At 39.1% G+C, this 22,499-nt stretch overlaps 1 protein-coding gene across 3 annotated transcripts in view; it reads right to left on the bottom strand.

The window, feature by feature from the left end:
* Window positions 1-3,956: 3,956 nt before the first annotated feature.
* Window positions 3,957-22,499, bottom strand: part of ATP8A1 (ATPase phospholipid transporting 8A1) — a 215,835-nt gene continuing 197,292 nt past the window's right edge. For all 3 annotated transcript variants that reach the window (XM_053672277.1, XM_053672278.1, XM_053672279.1), the window contains 4 exons: window positions 18,192-18,280; window positions 17,348-17,440; window positions 9,823-9,914; window positions 3,957-8,629 (listed from right to left, as the gene is read on the bottom strand). In XM_053672277.1, the coding sequence (XP_053528252.1) occupies window positions 8,532-8,629; window positions 9,823-9,914; window positions 17,348-17,440; window positions 18,192-18,280 (372 nt within the window). In that variant the 3' untranslated portion in view covers window positions 3,957-8,531. The remainder of the gene's footprint in view (window positions 8,630-9,822; window positions 9,915-17,347; window positions 17,441-18,191; window positions 18,281-22,499) is intronic.

The raw sequence follows: 22,499 nt of genomic DNA, 5'->3' as shown, positions 1-22,499 counted from the left end.
CCTACTTTCCAGAAAATCTATTGGGGAAGCAGTGATTGTACAATGCTGAACACATCCTGTAGAGAGGATTGTAATGGTCAGTGGAGTTTGTGCTACACTATGAGAACCTAGAATGATACAAAGCACAAGCAGAGATACAGAAATGCTACATGAAATACATCTCTCCCGTTACACATGAGAAACTTCAGCCCAGAAGGCAGTTCAGCACGGATTTTGGAGTCACAGAGTCTGGGTTAGTTTTCTGGCTGTTGCTTATAAGCTGAGTGACTTTTGGCCACTTACTTAACTTCACTTTTTTTTCTCATTTGGAAAATGGAAATATTAATGGTACCTTATTGTAGGGCTGTCATGAGAAATAGGAAGTTAGAGTCACTGTCTCAAATCACTTGCATCCTAGCAGGGAGGGAGCTGTGTCGTAAGTTAATGATAAGTAATAGAAAGCAGATGAAATACCCTAAGATAAAAATGAAAGGTTAAGTACTGTGGGAGGGTGGCTGTAACTGCTGGGGGGAGTGAGGGGAACAGAGAAAATGGTCAGACAGTTTGACAGAGTTGGCCCGGGATAACCTATGGCCTCTGCTAATACCTGGTAAGGTGACTGTCGTTGGCAGGGATGGAGCACACCTTCCACCCTGCTGGCTACTCATGGCCTATAATTAGTTATCACCTGCATAGAAAAGCCCATTTAATACAGTCAATAGGTTTCAAATGGTTAGACAGTTCCCTCTTATTTTCCTCACTTCTCTACTCTTTATTGATGTTATTATCAGTTTCTTCTCATGGAGAATTTGCCAGATTGACTTAAATCCATAAGATATTTCCTGCCTAAAATGAGACAACCAAAGAGGTTCCTGAAAACACACCGAATCACAATTAGGAATGTGATAAATTTCGGTGGGTGAGTTTATCTTTGCATAGCTTAAGTAAAAAAAAAGTTTACTTAGCGTGTGTTTAGGAAAAGTAAGAATTTACAGGTATATTAAACTATTAAGGAACAACCGGTTAACCTATTTTTATATGTACATGGCCATTTTAAAGCTGCTATTAAATATTAGTTATTCATAAAATTATTCTGACACAGAATTCTTATTTGAATTTCTGGTGACATAGTTGGAACTCAAAAGAAAAACTAAATGTACCGCAGCCAAGATCATACTCAGTGGGCAAAAACTAAAAGCATGCCCTTTAAAATCAGGAACAAGACAGGGATGTCTGCTCTCACCACCTTATTCAAATAGTACTGGAAGTTGTAGCCACAGCAATCAGACAAAAAATAAATAAATAAAAGGCATCTGGATTGGGAGGAAAGAAGTAAAACTGTCATTATTTGCAGATGACATGACACTACGTGCAAAACTGTAAAAGTGCCACCAAAAAACGACTAGAACTGATAAAAGGAAGTCAGTAAAGTAGTAGTATACAGAATATTCAGAAATTGGTGGCATTTTATACACCAATAATAAACTATCAGGAAGAGAGACTAAGAAAATCATTCTATTCACAGTGTCACACACACACACAAATAAGGTACGTAACTAAGAATAAATTTAACCAAGAAGGTAACATTTACTTGAAAAATTTATAGGATACTGAAGAAAGAAATTGAGGAAGATACAATTAAGTGTTCATGGGCAGGAAGAATTAACATCATTAAAATGCCCATACTACCCAAAGCAATCTCCAGATTCAGCACAATTCCTATTAAGATACTCACACCTTTATGGTTAATTAACTTGACAGAGGAGGCAAGACATACAGTGGAGTAGAAAGTCTATTCAATAAATGGTGTGGGAAAATTGAACAGGTACATGAAAAAAAAAGAAAGAAAGAAAAGAAACTAGGCAACCTTCTTAATCCACACACAAGAATAAACTCAAAATGGATTTAAATAATATATCCTATGTTCATAGCAGTGTTATTTACAACGGCCAATCTGAAAGTAGCCAAATTCCCATCAGTGGATGAGTGAATAAACAAGATGTGGTACATTTACTCACAGTGGAACACTACTTGGCTGTAAAAAAGGAAATGTTAAATTTTGTGACATCATGGATGGACCTGGAGAATATTATACTAAGTGAAATAAGCCAGCCAGAGAAAAACAAGTACCATATGATCTTACTTTAATGTAGAGTCTGATGAGCAAAATAAACGAACAAAATAGAAACAGACTCATAGATACACAGAACAGACTGACAGCTGTCAGAGGGGAGAGGGGTTGGGGGACTGGGGAATAAAGGTGAAGTTATTAAGCAAAAAACCCCCATCCTTATGGACACAGACAACAGTATGGTGATAGCCAGAGGAAAAGGGGGTGAGGGGAGGTGGAAGAGGGTACAGGGCCATTTGTGGCGGAAATAAACTTGACTTTGGGTGGTGAGCACACAGCGCAGTATGCAGACCATGTTACAGAACCTATGTAACAGTTGAAACCTATGTGGTTTTATTCACCAGTCTCACCCCAATAAATTAAGTAATTCTAAAAACTTGAATGGTAAAATGCTTGATATTTCCCAACAATTTTTAGTAGCTTCCTAGTGAAATTACCCAGATTAGGAAGATTTTCTTCTTTCTGAAAATGAGTGGCTTTGTGTTGCTGAAATGGAAGCTCTGGGTTAGAGATGCCTTCAGTGTACGAACACTTTGACATGGGGATGATGTATTGAATTTATGGGAATGTATTTCAAGGTTGCTCTTCCTTTATACTAGAAGGCATTTTACACTACAGGGTCAGTGTAAACAGTGCTTATGTTGAGGGGAATAAAGTTGAATGTGAGAATCACTGGACATAATTCACAGGTAATTGTTCTGTGTGGACACTATTTTGCAGTGGTATTGCTTGGGGCGCCCTCACCCAGTCCCTGTCCCTGGGAAAACTATGGGAAAGGACAGGGGCCTCGGACAGCTGAGCATACACTGCCTCACTCTAGCAAAACCAGGGCCTCCTCAGACGGCTTCCTCTCTGCAAACTGACCCCACTCCACCCAGGTTACCTGACTGCAGCTTTTGTTACCTCTTATTCAATGATGCTTGTTTTTGATAGCACTATTGTCTTCATTTCTGATGTTGCCTGTACTTCTGTATTACATGGCTATTATATTATCTTCCCGGTTACTTTATTCAAATATTAATGGCTAAACTTGACCACATTCTCATAAACTTAAAAGAATTTGGTGGGTTTAGATACCCTAAGAAATTCACCCTACGTGAAGGATGGCGCCATGAGTTAGGTGTTCAACTGCAGGCTGATTTAAATACCAAAGGGGAACAATCCTGGAAGGCTTCTCTGACCAAAGAATCAAAACATAATAATTTCATTTAAATTATTCCTTTTTAATACTTAATTATCACAAATACGAAAACAAAAACAAACTAAGCAAATGACTAGAACGGGGATGGAATCACAGAAATGGAGATCACGTGGGGGGTTATCAGTGGGGAGGGGGAGAGAGGGAGGGGGAAGGGGATGGGGAGAACGGAGGCAAAGGTACAGGGAATAAGAAGCATAAATGGTTGGTGCAAAACAGAAAGGAGGAGGTTAGGAATAGTATGGCAAATGGAGAAGTCAAAGAACTTACATGTACGACCCATGGACATGAACCAAGGGCGGGGAATGCTGGAGGGAAGGAGGGAGGGAGGGAGGGAGGGGGTGCGGGGTGGAGCAGAATAACGGGGAGAAAAAAAATGGGACAACTGTAATAGCATAATCAATAAAATATACTTAAAAAACTATCCTTCTTGCTATACTAGCGTTAATACATTCCATTTCACGCCTGATTTAGCTGGGTAAAAATGAAGGGATATTTCATATACCACTGGGATTGTAAACAAAACATGTTAATAATGCCATTAAATAGATATACCTTCTCAGATTATATTCATGGTTATATTCATTTAAATCCAGTTCCATGGATTTGAAGTTTTATAAAACGATATAGTTTCTAATACTAGCAATGAAAACTAACAGTTTTCTTTATGTAATGGTAAAGTTTATTTCATTTTAAATAACAATTAGAGGACAAAAGGTTTAAAATTTGCAGTTTAAAACATGCACATTCACAGAAGGCCAATGACACACAATGGTGCACCGAGTTCGGTATTAATGAACAGTAATCACTATTTACAAAACACAGTGCATTGAACATCGAGATAAACAGACCTGAGGAAACTACTACAGTCACAGATTCAACACTCTTCACTCATGCAGCTTCACAATTTCTACAGCAGTTTCAGCAGGAATGGTTTTTCATGGAGCTGAAAATACTAGTTTATCTTTAATGCAAACTGCAGTTTCCCACAGTACAATAGCTGCCTTCCAAGGCTGCTTAAAAAATAACCTAATAGTCTTGAAAATGTGAAAAAGGAAGCTTCAAGTAATAAAACAACCAACCAACAGTATTTACTGCATTTATGGCTTCTATTCTAGAACCATGAAATGTAAAAATATTTACTTCTTTAATATTTCGCTCACATCTTTGTACGAGGAGATTTACCTATGGAAAGTTGCTGTTAATTCAAAGTAAGCAGGTATGAAATCTAGCTTTTTTCCTACTTAAGGGAGATTTATTTGCTGAGAAGTTCTGTGAGTTTTATTGAGAAAAATTCTCAGAGGTAAGCTAAACAAAAGTTTCAATTAAATTTGTTCAGATTTGTTTGTAACATAATTTACTTATTAAACAAAAGTTGTGCGGAGGACCAGTTAATTTGCCCACTGAATATTAAACTTCAGGTAAGCCATGATAGAATTTCAAAAGGCAAAATAAACACCAAGATTTACAGCAATAGCCATGCGTTGGTCTGGACCACTTTAAATATGAATTCATGCAAACCACAAGCCTATCAAAAACACAGCTGCTCTCTTACAGAAAATGAATCGAGATGGAAAATGGAAAACATTTATTTCCTTTCCTTCAAAATTTAACTTACATTCCATTTTAATAGCTGTTGAAGGTTAATTAAAATGCAGCAAAGTATAACTGAGTTTCACAAGTGACTGCAGTCATTTTAACATGAGAACGATCAGACTATGGTCTCTTTAAGAGGCATTATGGAAATATTCATCATTCAAAAGCATTACTTAGGTAACCAACTGCATGATGTTACATTAAATAATTGGCAGAAGGGATTCACAGACTTGGCCTGTATGACTGAATGGGGTGGGCCTTTTCTCAATAAATTTTGTAGATGATTATGAGAGTATAGACTTATTTGATAATATGCTTTAAAACTGGGAACTGACAAAGGTCATCTGCACAAAAATAAACACTAGCGATTATTCAGGTCTGTAATAATGACATTGTTATAGATAATTTGAAAACTACAAACATACAATCTATGACTTTCTAACTAGCATTCCTTTCCTGAAAGAACGTCTGAGATGACAGACTACAGGTGAGGGACAGCGGGCACCATGCTCCGCCCCCATCATGTGACTCTCATCTTGGACATTTAGAAGGCTGAATTGCAAAATTAAAAGATAAAATGTAACAATCAGAATAAATGCTGATTTCTTGCATTTATTTCCCCCCTCTGGAAATTTAGAGGAATTATTGATTCCATTTAATGACCATACAATTTATGTAAATGGCTGATATTATGGAGGTGAGCACACATTCACCTGACTTGATTAGAAAAAGTCTTCCGTTAGCTTCGAAACACTGCCGTAGCAGGCTCACATCAGACAGAGCGGGGCACGGGAGGGTGGGCAGCACATTCATCATTTCAGATTTACTACATTCCTGAGAAACACCATTTTCCTGCTAATCATTTCTACCATATAGCATCTTTCTGGGTGTGAAACACCAATATATTTTTATGTGTTATATAAAACATTTAGAAAGTTCAGGCGCAATGTCACTGTGTCCTATTCAATATCAGTGAAGCAACTCCCAGCTTTTCCATGCAAAACAAATGAGGATTTTCTGCTGTAAGTGGTATTTTCTGAATTGTAAACATTATGAAGCAATGGTGTTAGCATTACCATTAATTGAAGAGTACATGTCCTTTATTTCAGAAAATACTCATGGAAAGTCACTTCAGCTATTTATTGGAATCCTGCTAAGATTGCGTTTCATTTTTTTTTCTCCTTGGGAAGGTGGAAAAATCAGAGGGTTTTCTCTAGTTTAACACTATAAAGTCACTGCCTTGCAATCTGTAAGTTTTACCAAGGAGATCACTCCCTGATGTCCATCCCCCACTCCCACCAAAGAAGGGAAGAAATTGACGTAATATTGATCATTCAAGTAGAGAGCCATGGGGCAAAAAGCCCCCACATAAATCAGTCATATGTCCAATCATGTGTCTATACATTATTAACCATGAGCATTCTGCTTACGTTGAAGAGCGCCATAGAAACAATCCATGTTTCGAGATAACATGAAACTTTCAGTTTTCTTAAGTCATAAAATTCCATTGTATTGCAGTCATCCTATTTTGCTATTAAAGTTTTGGAGACGATGCCCCTGGTGGGGTGAGGGCGAGTGTTGTCTGTATCTGCCATTCGGCTTTCTCTGGAGGGAGGCACGTCATTCTTGTTGTTTAGTTTGTGTGGTTGAACTGCAACCATCACTGCTGGGAGGCCCAGAAAAGCCACTCCGAATATGCATTCGGTAGACCGTTCAAGTCTGTGACTTTGGAATTTTGAAGACAAGCTTATACCTGTGGTCTTGTGAGATGTTTTGATTCACGATTCTCTTAATCTGAACCCCAAAAGGCAAGGGTGTGAGGAATGAAGTATGTCAACTCCTTGCCCCTTTTAGATTAGAATTATGTATGTGTTATAACCTCTCTTGTTTGTAGAAAATGTGGGAGGCGTGCTTGTAACCAAATAGCTAAAAACACTGAGAAGGAAATGATGTACAGCCTCATGTTAGATCTAGATTGAGAAAAAGGGCAAAGAGAATGTGAAATTATTAACCTCAAGGAGTGATTTGGAAAAAATCACCTCTCAATTCTAGTTGACTTTATTTGAAAGAGGAACTTCTACCCATTTTGCTGGTAAGTCCACTTTAAAGGCAAACAGGCTTTTGAGTAAAAGGCAAAAAGTTTGCTTCAATCTCTGAAGTGTACCTGAAAACTAGTATTCCTTTTTTATTTTTTCCTAAATGAAAGCATTGTTTTAAAAATAGTGTAGAAAACCGGTTGTGGTTTCAAAACAGCCCCTTCACCATTTGTTGGTAGCAAAACAGGCATTTTTAGATGTCTTGAAAATGCAGGAAATAATCAAACTGAAAATACATTTTAAAGCATATTAATGGAACCAAGTCACGATGAAAAGTGTTCTTTGACTGTAAAGTCATAGGCTTTCTGAATACAATAGGTATTTTTAAATGGGGAAAATGTACTATTTATTTGTCCCAATCAGCAGTATGTGACTGATTTTGGCAGCTGCTCAACAAGTGAACTGTGCAGTAATTCTCGGTCGTAAGTAGAGGGCGGTCAGCCTAACACAGGGCTACATAAGACAGCAGACGTCTCTAGTGGGAACGAACAGGGAGAATCGAAACACAGTACAGAAGCCCATGCATTTGCCCGACATGATGCTTCAAACATCTCGACAGGAGCATTAGAAATACCACATGAATATGTAAGCATATTTTGCTTAAGAGAGAAAACTTTAAGACAAAATGACATTACTCAATCTACAGCAGAAGCCAATTTTTAGAAAAATCTAAGTGACGATGAAACCTCATTAGAAATGACTGAGACATACGGTTTTAAAAATCAGTATCATAATGCAGAATCACATCACCACGTGTGTCCTCTAACTTAACAAATAAAGACAACAAACAAGAGAGAAGCATTTGTAAGGCCAAAGGTGCAACATCACAGATTTTAGTAGCAAATGCCTTGAAATACTCATTTTTTTGTTTGCAAATCACTCTTATATTTGAAAAGTCAAGCATGCAGATCTCATAGCAGAATTGGAGGTAAACTTTCTCTCAAAGTTCTGGGCAAATGACTACTGAATGAAAAATACATGTATTAAACTTCTTTGGCAAACATTTATCGAGATAATTTTTGACACAAACACTTATTCATGTCTTGTTTAGAAATTTTTCTCAGTAAGTTGAGTCAGTTCCTTAAGAATGCTGGTTTTCTTTTTTGTCAGCATATTCTGAAATCTAAGTCTGGATATCAAGAGTCCCATTCACTTATTCCCATTTTAGAGTTTTTTAATGGTTGGTCATCTTGTGGTATATCCACTAAATGGATAGTTACAGCCCCAGAGTAACAGCTTAAGAATACTGACCTATTTGCAGTTTAAGAAAGCACTCTGGCAAGATACAAGGTCATTTCCAATTACTGTTTACAAAGACTTAGCAAAAACTTCAAAAAATCTGAAAGAGATGGTGTTACAGTAGAGTTGCACAGTGCTTATGTCAATAATACACATGTATCTGAACGTCAGTCAAGGACAGGAGCTCAGATCCACCTTTCACCTCCTTGGACCAGGCTGGAATTGGTCGGCAGATTCCGGCGGAGGCGGCTCTCCGTAGACACAGCAGCGCCTGCTGGGCGGCCCCTCCCCATCACCATTCATCAGGTCTCTGCTTTGTGGTATCATAGGCCCTAATCACTTCTGACTGTGAGACGATTCCATTTTCATCTTGAGAGAAAGCATACCCGTCTGTAAGTTAAAGATAAAGTAGAAATGATCATCATGAAGTCACTGGGAATCTCTGTTCCTCTGAGTTCTGAGTGCTCATTTTCTAACTTGGCAAACTCATGCATTCCCCCCGCCCCCACCCTCCAAAGCATGAAGACGCTCGTTTTTAATGTTGGGAAAAAACACAGAGTCGAGTGTGAAATGAAGAGGGGGATGGACGACTGGCTTAGATTCTCTCCAAGTTCTGCTCCCTAGACAAATAAGCGGGCACTCCCAACCCCTCTCCATTCTCCGTTCAGCATCCCAGGTCCAACCCACCTAATTTTTGCATCCCGGCTACCGGAGGGCCTGGAGGGTCTAGTCAAGTGGGCACTTGAATGCCCACACAGACCAGGCAGATGAGAGGGAAGGAAGAAGCAAAGCAAAGAGAGAAGCACCCATAACTTTGAATGGTGGGAAATAGTCTCCTTCCCTCAGACAATACTCTGCCTGGCTTTGGGCAACTAACAAAGAAACTCGTTCAAGCCCCAGCAGGGTTGGCGGGGGCATGTGGATAAGAAATGCCCCCCCAGGGGATCACATCTTGAGAAAAGGCCCCTTGAAATATAAAGAGCAAAAGCATTAAACACGAGTATATACAAGTGAAAATAAATTGTATGTGGAAACAACATGAAACAAAAGATATATTACTAACACAAATACATTCACTAGAGGGCTTTATATATTATATTCTTTTTTAGATCCTTGAAATGTTAAGAGGGCATGATACATAGTAATTTGTTACAACTCTAAATGTTCATAAATATTTTCAAAGGGGAAAATATATGTTTCATTGTTCTGCATGAAAGCTGAAAAGGCTATTGCAAAGTTATTCAAGTAGAAAAGATAATACAGAGAGAGCTTTTAAGACTTCAGATTTATTTTACTGGTTCTTTTTAAGATTTAAGGAAGTAAGGGGCATGTGGAAATATTTTTCTTTAAATGAAAGCAGCAAAAATGTTACTGTGCTCTATCTCTTCTGCTAGATGTGAGATGACTGAGGTTAAAGGGCTCTCTAAACATTTGTTATTCACATAACATGCTGCAAAATATGCAAAAGTGGTTTCAGGGGCTAATTTTCAATCGTTAAACATCCCTAAAGTCAGAGTACTGTTCTCAGGAAGACCATGAAGCAATGGCAGAACTGTTACAGAAGTAAGAGCGCAGGTACTCACGGAGCAGGTTTTGTTGCAGTGACTCAGACCGGTACAGATTTACGTGGTTCTTCTTAAAGACGTTCTTGAGCAGCTGTGCCCTCTCAGTGAGGCTGTGGAGCAGGTGCGAACATGAGAAGTGAACGATAAGCTCGGCAGAGACCCCCATGTGCCCACAGGACCACCAGAGAGACGCAGACTCAAACAAAAGACCGCCCAAGAAATCTGTAGTCTAGTGGCTTCTTTTTTACCCCGTTTTCTCAGAGAATGGGATTTTAAGAGTTTAGATGCAGGACTATTTTGCCCCCAATAATCCACTCAAAAGACTTCTCCACACCCCAGTTTTGTTACAGTCAAATGGAGCTACAGAACCTGCACAGTACAATTAATAAGAACTTAAAAAATCTTCCAGTAGTTTATTAGCTTCTAAAAATCTTGAATGACTTACTACGTATATTTTAAGCATGGCATTTTTAGAATTAAAAAAATATTATATCTTTTTCCTGCTTTAAATATATTTTGGTGCACAGTATTTTTTATTATGTAAAGAAATCCTAGAAATTACACAAAGAAGAAATTTCATAGACTTTTTAATTAGAAAAATTCCATCACCACTAATATGGTATGAAATGTGTCCCTTAGTTGCATTTTAAAATAAAAGAACTATTCGCAGAAAGTAATTATGGTGGTAAAGTATGACAGCACAATATTTATTTTTCAATAAATGTTTAGAATAATCTTTTCCACGGGAACAAATTCATGTGATTAATTATGTAACTTCCAAAAACACACTGTCAGAAGTAACACCTATTTTTTTCTCCCTACATGCAGAACGGCCTTATACAGGAGGGAACTCCAACACTGGCTGAATTTGAATGGTAATTCTGAAGTGCTTTTTAAAACACCATCAGTCCTCCCGATCTTGCCATTTCTCTACTGGCTGATTTCTAAAGCCCTGCTTTGATATCAAAGAATATAATAAGCATGAAGAGCTAATAAGTAATCTATACGAGTTGCAGCCAATGTTTATACAACTTTGTTCTAATCACTGGAACTGACTCAGTTGAACATTTTCCATCTTGCATTTTCCCTGCTATAAAAGCTCCGGTTAAATTGCTGTAAGTTATGTTAGGTCAGTATTTTGCCGATGCTTCTGAGACCGTGACATGGAGTGATTTTTATCTCATGGGAAAGAAGGAAAGGGTCCTCTGAAAATGAACTTGTAGTTATACAAATATTTAGGCTTTTGCTAAAGTAAAATATTTAGAAATGTTGACATCTGTAGTAATCTTCCACACATATTTTTTAAAGTCTAGGGATGTTAACTGGTAATTATTAGACATACTTTATTGTCACTGGGAATTAGCTACATTAAGGCAAAAAAGCTAATTCATCTAAAACTCCAGTGGTTTTGCAAATATTTGTAAAACCTGTTTTTGCCAGTGAAATAAACAGATAAGGGGAAGGAAAAGGGGCCATTTTTACAGTCACTTTAAAAAAATTTACTAACATTACAGCCCAGGGACCCCAGGGGCATTAAGAGACTAACTGCTTTGGGGAAGTGGGCAGCTTTAGCAGCAGGTGGTCGGATTTTGTTGGCGGAGCCTCAGCGGCTGGGGTGCTGGGACGTAAAATGGAAATGACTACATTAGACCACAAGATCGTAATGCACATTATAGAGCTGCCTCTTCCCAAAATACATTTTCCAGGTTTCAGGCCGGCCTTTCTAAATGCGTAATACTTACACATGGCAACGCCAGAGTTTAAGAAGGGAAACATGAGAATTTTGTCTTTCATATTATGGCAACTTACCTACCTAAGATAATGCAATTTTGTTTGGTAACATTTTCATATAAGGCTACACTGAATTTTGTTCATCTCTTATATCAAGCTAATGTTTAGTGTGCCCCCCCAAAACCCCCCCAAACAACCCCCCCAAACAAAAAAGGACTAAGAAAGTCTTTTGGGGGAAAGCAGCATATTACTGTGGAAAAAGCATAGGCTTTGCAGACTGACTTTGGTTTAATTCCGAGTCTGTTACTCATTAGCAGGGCCACCTCAGGCAAACCTTCTCAAGTCATCTTCTGTACCACAGGAGCACAATCCCTACCCCTCGGGCAATGGTGTCACTTCCGGCACAGTGACAGGCACTTAAAAAGCACTTCACAAATGCTTTCCCCGTCTCCACTCCCCAAGTCCCCGAGAACTTAATTGTAAAACATCAACAAGAGCAGAGATCATCACTGAACAAAGATGCTTTGTGAGGGTCACTTCTGATGCCTTGGTTTTTATTCAACACCAGATGTCTATTGCTACATGAGTTTAATTTATGATGCCCCTGTTCCATTTCCTTAGTAGCCAACTAGGAGGTGGTGGTTTTTTTTTTCCCCTTAGCTACCTATTACTTCAGTTCTTATGGAGCAGGGTCCCCTCTAGAGAACAGGAATGTCACTCATAGGCAGGCGCTTAATAAATAGTAAGTGATGATGAGTTATGTTTTCTAGCATTATCCTACCTTCATTAGGGAACTACTCATTAGGTTGAAATAATGCAATTGTGTGCCACTGATGTTTATGGGTACTAATAATACTATCAAGTCACATTATAAAATATACCGGTACTATGTTAACCATTAATGGATGAGTTAAAAGTTCAGTTTTTGTTGAATGGCTGAACACAGTGTGAGAAGAAAGTCTCTAGGATCCCTTCCCACTAAAAACCGCATTTTCTTCGCAGCTCTTACTCAGCAGTTTCACTCAGTCTTGTGTGGTCTTTCATTTACATACCAAGCCGTGCAAATTCTGAATTTGTTTAATGCAATTACATACATAACAAATACCACTTAAATAATGTGACTTGATTTTCAAGCCCACTACAATTTTGCAACTTAGGTAACTGGCAGAGGTGAGGTGGCAAGATGACATGTTTTAAAATAGTACTTCACTTTGAAACATTAAAAAATATAAGTAAAACCTATTAATTGCCCTGGAACACATCGTCACAGGGTATTTTCAGTAATCCTTTAAGAGCAGCAAACTTACATTTGTCTTTGCATTGGGTTGGTTGTCAAGCTATTTGGGTTGACTTGTTAAAATGGATCTCCACGGGAAAGTGAATAACCCCTCGTTCATGGACTGTTTCGGTGTGTAGCACGTGACAGCTGTCCCGTGAGAGGTGGTATTATTGGTGCGGACGTAAACAATGAATGTAACAGGCCTGATCTCTGCTGTGGAAGAGAGAACGTTTCGTTGTTCTCTGACTGTTCTTTGTAAATGCCAGACAGAGCTATGGTCACAGAGCAGGCTGGGAAAACATTTGATGCGTCTGCCTAGCCTAAAGCCCCAGAAATTGATGTAACACTGGTATAAAATCCAGTGAGAAAGCTGAGAAATAGAGTTTCTTTTCTATTAGTTCTTGAGCAATGTTATATTTGCTTTTTATCAGGGTAAACAACTCAGGGAAAGACTGGGAGAGACCACCATTGCCATCTAGATGGCCAAGTTTATGTGACACCCATACTTTCCCACGCTCTTCTTTAAAGCTAAGACTACGGACCAAATGGGGATGATGGGCCAAGTACTGTAGTGAGGAAAGAGTTGAAGATTTTAGGCTACAGTTCTACTTGGTGATTAACAATTCTGGTTAATGTCTATGGTTAGATATGAAAAATTATGAGTCTTGTTATCATATTTGCCTGCCTGTAGGATGTACTGCTTCACACGCATATAAAAATATCCCCCAAATAACTGCCCTGTTGCCAAGGAACCCTGTGTCTACGATCCCTTATTTTAATCCTCTGGGTTTTGAACTTACATTTTTTTAAAAAGCAGGCAAGATGTTGCACACAATTTGAGGAATAATACCCTCAAGTGGGATCTGAGAGACGCCCAAATTAATATTTCTGCTGTAAAATGTATAAACATTTACACTACAGAAAAAATAAACACTATTAATGTCCTTGCATTTATAGAACAAATGTTTTGGGGTTTTCCAGGAAAGGCCTACTATAAAGCTATGAGAAAAACAGATTTTTGACCAAAAAATTTTTGTTTTGGATTTTAGAATTGCAGATGTTTTCGCTCCCTAGTGTTGGAGCATGTTCTTGTAGAAGTTACAACAAAAACAGGGTCTCACTCATGGCATTTTCTTGTTCAAAAATAATTAGCCACGGCTACACAGTCATCAGGAGTGAGGTTTGGATTTATTCTGCCAAGACTTTAGGCTTAAATCAACTTCTACTACAACCCGTGGCTCAAAAGCAGAATATATAAAATGATGAAATGCACTTTCCCCCCAAAGTGTTGATGTAAAATTGGAATATATCTAATTTTTTGGGTAATATGATAAGTGGCATACTATTTCCTTTAAAAAAGACTCATTATTTTAACTAACATTTTAATTTTACCTAAAATTAAAACTAATTTTAGGTTTACCTGAAACTAAAATTAATTTAGTTAATTTAATTATTTTAATTTTTGAAAATGAGTGAAGGTGAAAAATAAGTTATTGTGCATATTGATCTGGATACACGGCTTATGAGTTACAGTTTCTCTAGCAGAGTTTCACTTTATGTATAGCTTGACATCACAGTGTCGCTTAGTGAAGATGAAAAAAATTAGGGCTGATCAACTCAAACTGCATCATTCTATGACAAAAAATGTAAATCATCATTACTCTGGACATAACTAGTTTGGGAAGTGTAACCTATGTACCAATAATTCTATGTTCTTACGTATTCTATTTTTAAATAGCCACCCACAGGTCAACCACCTGTTTACCACCCACTACTCAGTACTTTCATCCATTCTCCCCTCCCCTCCCCTCCCCTCCCCTCCCCTCCCTCCCCTCCCCTCCCCTCCCCTCCCCTCCCCTCCCCTCCCCTCCCTCCCCTCCCCTCCCTCCCCTCCCTCCCCCTCCCTCCCTTCCTTCCTCCCTTCCTTCCCTTGACATTCCTGCCACTGTGCTAGGTGTTGGGTTGAGAGGACTAAGACAGAGGGTCTCTGCTTCAAGGAATTCAATCCAGTAGGAAACAAACAAATATAAGGGAGACTAACACATTGTAATATAGGTAATATATATAAAAACAGAAGAGTAAACAAATTACAGAGTAAACAGAGTAGGAATTAGTATTTGTGAACAGTTGAGGTAATTGCATCTGAGCTGGTTGCAGAAGGCTAGGAATCAGACAGTCCACTCTGCACCAGGGCACCGGCTTCCAGATGGGGAACAGCATGTGCAGATAAATACTGGGAGGTGTAAAAGAACATGTGTTTTGGAACTACAGAAGTGTGATACTGCTAAAACACAGAGAAATCACAATTTCTCCTTCTTTGAGAGTGTGGATAAAATCAGGGACCTTGAAAAAAATTTGACATTGATATCATTGTCCAGGATTCCTGAAATAATCCTGGCAGTAAAATCAATCTGACATTTTCTTACTGCCTGAGAATGCAATTAATTAGCGTGACGTGAAGACTTTGCCCACTAGTTTAGATTTTCTCCTTTCCCAGATCTTTGTCCCCCCCCCCCAGCTATTACATATCAGGAAGACACTGGATTTTCTGAGCATCAGTGTCCTTTGATCACCGATGGGCAGCAGCAGCAACACGGGGTATGTGTTGTACCAGGGGCTTTCGTCCGTGGTGTTCAGCTGACAGCCAACTTATTTCTGAGTTCTTGAGAAAAGCTGAAGAGCTATTTTAGGCAAACGAACTGGGCTGGAGAGTTCACTTTGGTGCATCTTCTATGCAGAAGTTGGGGGTCATGTAAGGCAGAATTCACTTCCTTCCTCTTAGACTGTCTTATCTTATTTCATGGAAGGGGCTACATACATCACAGACTTATCACATCTTTAGAATCTAGAGGTAATCACATCAAGCCCTCAGTCTGATTTATGAATTGTCTCTGATTGTCACTACAGACCACAAAAATTAAATATTACATGGAGGGTCTTCATGTGAGTTTTATTAACATACACATATGAGAAATTTACTCCTGGGGTTAGTAACAAGTATCATCAGAAGACTTTTCCTAATCATTGTTAATAAATGGTTTTATTCACACTTTGTGAGCAAGAACTCTTAGCACATCCTTTATATAGCTAGGATGAAAGAGAGAAAACATTTGCTGAGGGACTATTTATGCCAGGCCATGGGCGGAGTTGGAAACTTTTAGGAGAAAGAACAGAGATAGAGGGGAAGGCGGAGGGAGGAGGAGAACGTCTCTAACCTTGAAAATAGGTATTATCATCCCCATCGCACACGCAGGCACACTGACTTAGAGAGGTCAAGAACTTTGTCGGGTCAGTGGCAGGCTGTGTGTGCTGCTCTATCGCGGTCTTGAAAAGGAAGCACAAGGAGGCAGGACAGTGCTCGGTTGGGGGCAGGGCTTGAGAGTCCATGGACATGAGCTGAAGGCCCAGCTCTGTCACTTCCGACTTTGAGAACTTAGTCTCTCCAAGCCCCAGTTTATTTCCCCATCTGGGGAAGTGGGGGTGATGGGTTCATATGCAGTTGTCACAGGGACTCAGTGAGAGTGTAAACATGAAGTGATGAGTGTAGCACCCGGCTTGCAGGGAGCGCCCCACAAACGCCAGTGCTAGTCTTTTTGGAGAGGCAGAGACTCTGAAAGGTGCCCCTGACAGGGGGTGTGAGGTGCCCCTTAGGCCACGTGGAAGCAAGTGAGGGCTGGCAGCCCCGGTCTCAGCCTATGTGTGCAGCCTGACACTCCATTGAGTCACACAGAGAAACAACGAGTCATGATGAAGGTGACAAAGACCAGGGCAAACTATTTCTTATGGTTCAGACAAAGCTTCAGCATATTTTAGTGTGATGAAAGGGAAGAATATAAATACCTAGCACTATCTTCATAATTGTGGTTTGTTACAGGTGGCTTCAAATAATCTTACTTCTCTTTTTATAATGCTTTGTGAATTTAATGAGTTTGATTAGCTTTCTAACCTCACTTTCCTGGAGGTGGTGGTGGGGAGAAAAGGACTGCGAAGACATTAAGTCCCTTCCCCACATACATGACAAAGGCCTAGGTCAGTCCTTAATCATATACCAAGACACATGTACAGCTGAAGGGCACTTTGCCCTAAGTCAAGCTCTGATTTTCAGGACACATGAGTGTATTGTGGGTACTGTTTGAAGCCGAAAGCCTTTTTTCCCCTTTCAGTTCAGTAACAAATGCTGTCTGTAACGTGTGTTTATTTACTGCTCATTAAGCCCCCGACATTGAGCTATCTGCTTTATCCATGGTGTTTTGTTCCATTCTCACAGCTAGCCTGAGGCAGGCATCATCACCCCACTGTAGAGATGAGGAGACTGAGGCCCAGAAGCCCTAAGCGAGGTGGCTAAGGTCACACACAGCTTAGCGGAATGGCAGGTCTGATCCGAACCCACATCTCTCTGACTCCCGACTCTGTCGATGACACTGCTCGCTCCTTGTTAACTGATAAAATACAAGTTTTACCACCGATTTCCAATCTCTAGTAAAAGGAAAACTTAAAGTTCACTTGAAAAAGACCATATTCAGTGTGGTTTACCTTTTTCCAAGCACGACTGCTCCGGGGTCTTGTGATTTCGCCTCTAGCTCCTGAACTTCATCTACTAACGTTTTAAATGCAGTCCTCTTGATACTGCAAAAAAGGTTTTGCATAGAAATATTTGTGTGAAGACTGAAGAGCTCACAAAACTGGTGCATTATCACGCTTCTAAGGACGAGTGACCAGAGTAGAAATGATAGGTTTTTCGAAAGAATGTAAACATTGCAGTGATTTTGAGCATTAATATAATTAAAGAAATGATAGTCTTAAAGTAAATGGCCTAGGTTTATAGCATAAAAACTCTCACAGTTATCAAGTAAGCATCATGTAACTAACTTTAACGGTACCGTTTTTGTGGGAAGAGATAACATTTTCAAACTTACAATCCTTCAGTGAATTATTAAAGTTCTATAGTTCTATATTTTATATATGTTTTAGAATCAGGCAAGCAAAAAAACCCTTCAACATGTATTTATATATGTTTGGAATCAGGCAACCAAAAAGCTTCATTTCACAAGTATTGTTCACTAATAAGATATATGTAGGTGTGTTTGAAGATAACAGAATTTTTCTTCTACCTTGACTGGGTTTTTCAGGGTAATTTCTAAGAACGTACTTTCTAATATGAACTGAAACTGCCTGCTTTACTTCTTATTCTGCCTTTCAAACAAATTTAGTTTTCCAGTTCTTCAATCACTCTCTTCTTTATTTATGTAGAACAAATGAATGTCACTGATTCCTATTCTGGAAACTTCCCATTCTGGAGTCGGTGCCATGAGCAGAGACACGGGTGGGCCGGCACACGCCGGTCGGTGTTGCCATGCCCACGCTGAGCCCCACTTACACCTTGTAGGCCACGTCGAGCAGCAGGGAGGCCGCAGGGATGAAGAGCAGACCCGTCCAGAAGACCCCGGAGCTGAACAGCATGGCTGCCTGAGAAAACCGCCAGAAATAATGGGACTTTAAAAGCCAGCCAACACATGATTCATGTTTACTTTTATAGCATTTTAAGTAAAATAATTTTAAGAATCTCATTCAGAAAGAGAGTATGATAACTCTAAATTTAGACTTATGAAATTAAAAGCTAAATGTGTTAATATATGTATACACTGTATCTATTTTTTCCTCTTTGAGTTTCTAATCTAGCAAAGTTTTATCATGTGGCAAGTCTTGTCATATTTTTATGTGACATTTTTATTATTGTGGTCGATACATGGAAAAATAAACTTTGACATTCTTTTATAACTTAGACTTATCTTTAACCTTTGTTTATATCTTTATACTATAAAAACCAATCTTTTTGAGAAAATTCGAGTGTGTTCTGGATTAAATTCTCTTATAATACAACATGTAAACTAAATCCTAGTTAAAAACTAACTTTACTAATTTACAAATAAAAATTAATTGCTTTGATAAAATATGACATATTAAAAAATCATCCAGATAAATCATGAATATAGTATAATCAAATTAAAATATCTATAAAATATTTTACTATTTCACCTGATATTACATATAATAATCTTAAATTTTGTTCAAAGATTTACATAACTTGTGTTGGTATATTCTGTTACTGCTAAGTCAAACCAAGTATCTGGCATGTAAAACTCAAGTAGAAGTATATTAAAAATAATTGTAATAATTATTTTGTATCAAATCCCAAATTGCTATATCAGTTTTAGGTTGTGAAAAATGTTTCTATGATTACAAAATTAATACATTCTATTGGTTATTTGCAATTATAATAAAACTTCCTTTGTAATATAATAAGATTACACAGAACTTGAAAGGAATATGTCATATAATGAAACCAAAAGAAATATTTTGCTTCACTTCAAGTCCATTTGTTCACCAAGAATAAATTTGCAGTAAATGTACTGTTATAACCCTGTTAAAGTGTAGCCAACTAATAGTATTTAGTATTTACACTCTACTAAAAATCACAGTGTTGTTTTTAACCATGTGTGGTTCAGGAATTAAAAATGAACTAGGGTTTAATTCTTACAGGCAGTTTCAGAATTACACAGAAACACTCCTAATCAGTCTTCATCACATAAAAATATTATGAATTTTAAATTATGTTTCAAATTATCTATTCATTTTGATTTTCAACTGAAGACCAGGAGGAATTGCTGTTTAATTTTTTTTTTACATGAACATGGGCTTCTCGATAGAGTGTCGGTTCAAGAATGCTGAGATTTTTTCCCTTTATAGGATCAAATAGCTCTGGATACTGTTTTGATAAAAAGTGCTATTATAAAAAATTTCAGAAAATAAATGTTGCCACGTGGATTCATTGACATGGCACCCATATTCTAGACGCCAACACCATGGGAAATGGTCACATAAAAGTCACTTTATTTTATTAGCAAAACATGATCTGCTACATGTTTGCTGACATCCTCAATAGTGAAAACCACAATAACTGTGTAATAGGAAATGTCTATCAAGTCAGTGGGTTTTGTTTAGAGTGAAGGAAGCTTTTTAGTCAGGTAAGGGCTGTAAAAAACCACATTTCTGTTTCCTGCTGTGGGGGGAAAAGGTAAGATTCAACATTCTAAGTCACGTCACTGAAAATGCCTCCTTTACTCGGCTTAATTTTAATCTCTTTTAAATGAGGGGCAAGAGGAGAAAAATTTGTTCTTGCCTTTGCCACCTTGTGTTAAATGTCCGCTGATGGAAAAGGCAAAAGTGGCGGAGGGGGAGGCTGGCGGCTGCTAACTCTGACCATTGTGATGTTAACTGGCGCTCACTATTCAGTCCACCAGCCTTTGGCTTTGCAAACGAGCAACATGAATTGAGGGGAAAAAAAGTTTTTTTTCTGCGTCATATCTGAAAGCCTGTCAGATTTTTCTTTTCTTTTGCAGAGTTAATCCAAACCTAAAAGATTTAAAGCTGGCATTCGCATTAAAGACAGAGAGTCTCTGTATTTTTTGGACGAAGAGTGGGGAAAAAAATCCCACAAAGGTATTTCCTTCCTTTCTGTACGAGAACGCTCCCCCTCCCTCTGCAGACACCATTTTTGTCTCTAACTTTTCACATGTCTCCACTCGCAGGCAGGTCAGCCGGGGAAAGGCGCCCGATCCCCGCACACAAAGGGGGAACAGGAGCAGCCTGTTCAGGGCTGGGCTTGAGCTCCCTCCGGGACTGGTTTGCAAAATGCTCCTAACGTGGGAGATTGGTGGGCCCTGCCAAGCGGCCCCCACCACCCCTCCTCAAGGTCTTGTGAGACCAAAGGGAATGGGCCACAAAAGTGCCTCCCTGGGACTGGAGAAAGGATCAGCCGGGGAGGCATAAAGCCGGTAACTGGAGGGCACAGGCCCCGGCCGGACAAACAACCACTTGTCTCCGTGGAGCGAGGCTGGCTCCACCTCGGACCACGCGGGCTCCTAGAAATGAAGCAGCTCTGCCTGGAAATGCAAGATGCAGCAGAGGCATGAGGGATTGTTCTGAAATTTCCATGTGAACTTGCAGAGAAGGGACGTTTGGGAAAACGTGAGCTCCCATGCATTTAGCTAAGCCGAGGGCCTTGACCAGATCCGAGGAGCTTACCTCTGAGCAACTAAGTTCCCACACCAGAGAGGAGTACCCACTCCTTCACCTTCAGGGTCTCCAAGTTCACTCTTGGAGGAGAAAGAATTTCAAGTGCTACCTGCTTACAGCCCTTCAGCAAAAGGGTTCCTAATTCTACCCCTCCTTTTACAGTACTAGAAATATCAGAGTGCTGTGCTATGAGTCATTCTTGGATAGAGTACAGATGCAGGCCCTCTGGGGAACTGGAGGCCGTATCTGCGGACCCCAGCTGGAGCAGGACAAGGATGGCCAGTCCTGAACCAGTCCTGGCTCTGCCCTTCCCAGCTCCCAGGCTTGGGATAACTGGCTTCCGAGTCTCTGCTTTTTCTCAGCTGTGAAGCAGAATGTAAGAATTAATCCTGATAATGTTGGTAAAGTGGCTGCTTTTATTAGTAACACTGATTACTGACAAACTTTCCCTTTCTTCATTTTAATTTTCAAATTTCTTTAAACACACCAGTCTTCTTCCTAGTGGCCTCTTCCATGAGCTTCAAGGAAGGAAATTTCTACTACCACATCAAATTAAATGTAAGCCAGTTTATAAATATCATGGTTTCATCGCATTAACATTGCAAAATATGCTTGTCGTAAGTCCGATACTGGCTAAAGTAACTGACCATTAATAAATTCTCATTTATCTCAATTTGCTAATTTAGGAGGTGTAGGTAAATTATTTTCTTATAAAATTACTGAAGACTGCATGGGTATAATATGTCAATTTTGAAAGGGAAAATTATTCAGAAACAAGTACTATAAACTCAGTTTTTTTTGGCAGGGGTGGAGAGAAGACAAATTAATATAAATTCCAGAGGGGTTAAGAGTTAATGTGAATAACAACAAAAAAACCCCGAGAAGTGATCATTAAGTGTTTAAAGTTTTATGTAAGGACTTTTGTAGCTTAAAAACTGTGATGCCTCAGAGAAATGACACATAAAGAGGTAAAAGCTCCACATGTTCAAAAAGAACACCATGAAAAAGAACACCACGAAAAAGCAAATGAAAAACAAGAATGACCGCTATACCCACATAACATTCTACAGTCATATCGGATTATGGAGATAGACCACTTATCTTTTTGTGAGAAGGTTCTCACGAAAGCAGCCGCATAAAATCAGTAACCTGGAAAAGGACTGAGTCTCCCTGAAGCTACAGAAACACAACCCAATCTGGTCAGATTTAAAGTCCCTGTCACAGCTGAGGGGGGTTTGGTGAAACAGGTCTTTGTAACAATTTATATATCAGCCCTAGGGAAAGGTGTTTGGCAATGTGCATCAAGGACAGACGTTGATTCCTTTCAAAATCAATATGATAATGCAATTTCTGGAAGTACATGTGGAACGTTGGGACAGTTTTTACACTTATGTTAGTATCCCCTGAAAGTGTTCCGTGGTCACTAACCCTGAAAGCACTTTCCCTGGAAAGCATGCCACAACCCAAGGTTTAGTAAAGGGATAAACGAACACAGCAACACCCTTTTGGAGAGTCATAGCCAAGCAGCAAATTTAAAGCTTCGAGAAATCACAGTAAAGGACCCTACAGAGTAGTTTTTGAGACCAAGGTTTCCAAACGTCTCTATCGC

The sequence above is a fragment of the Artibeus jamaicensis genome, unplaced genomic scaffold (assembly GCF_021234435.1).
Source record: "Artibeus jamaicensis isolate MK-2021 breed Jamaican fruit bat unplaced genomic scaffold, CSHL_Jam_final contig_76, whole genome shotgun sequence".
Taxonomy (NCBI): Eukaryota; Metazoa; Chordata; class Mammalia; order Chiroptera; family Phyllostomidae; genus Artibeus; species Artibeus jamaicensis.
Note: the sequence above shows the minus strand (reverse complement) of the source record. Positions and strands in the feature narration are given on the sequence as shown.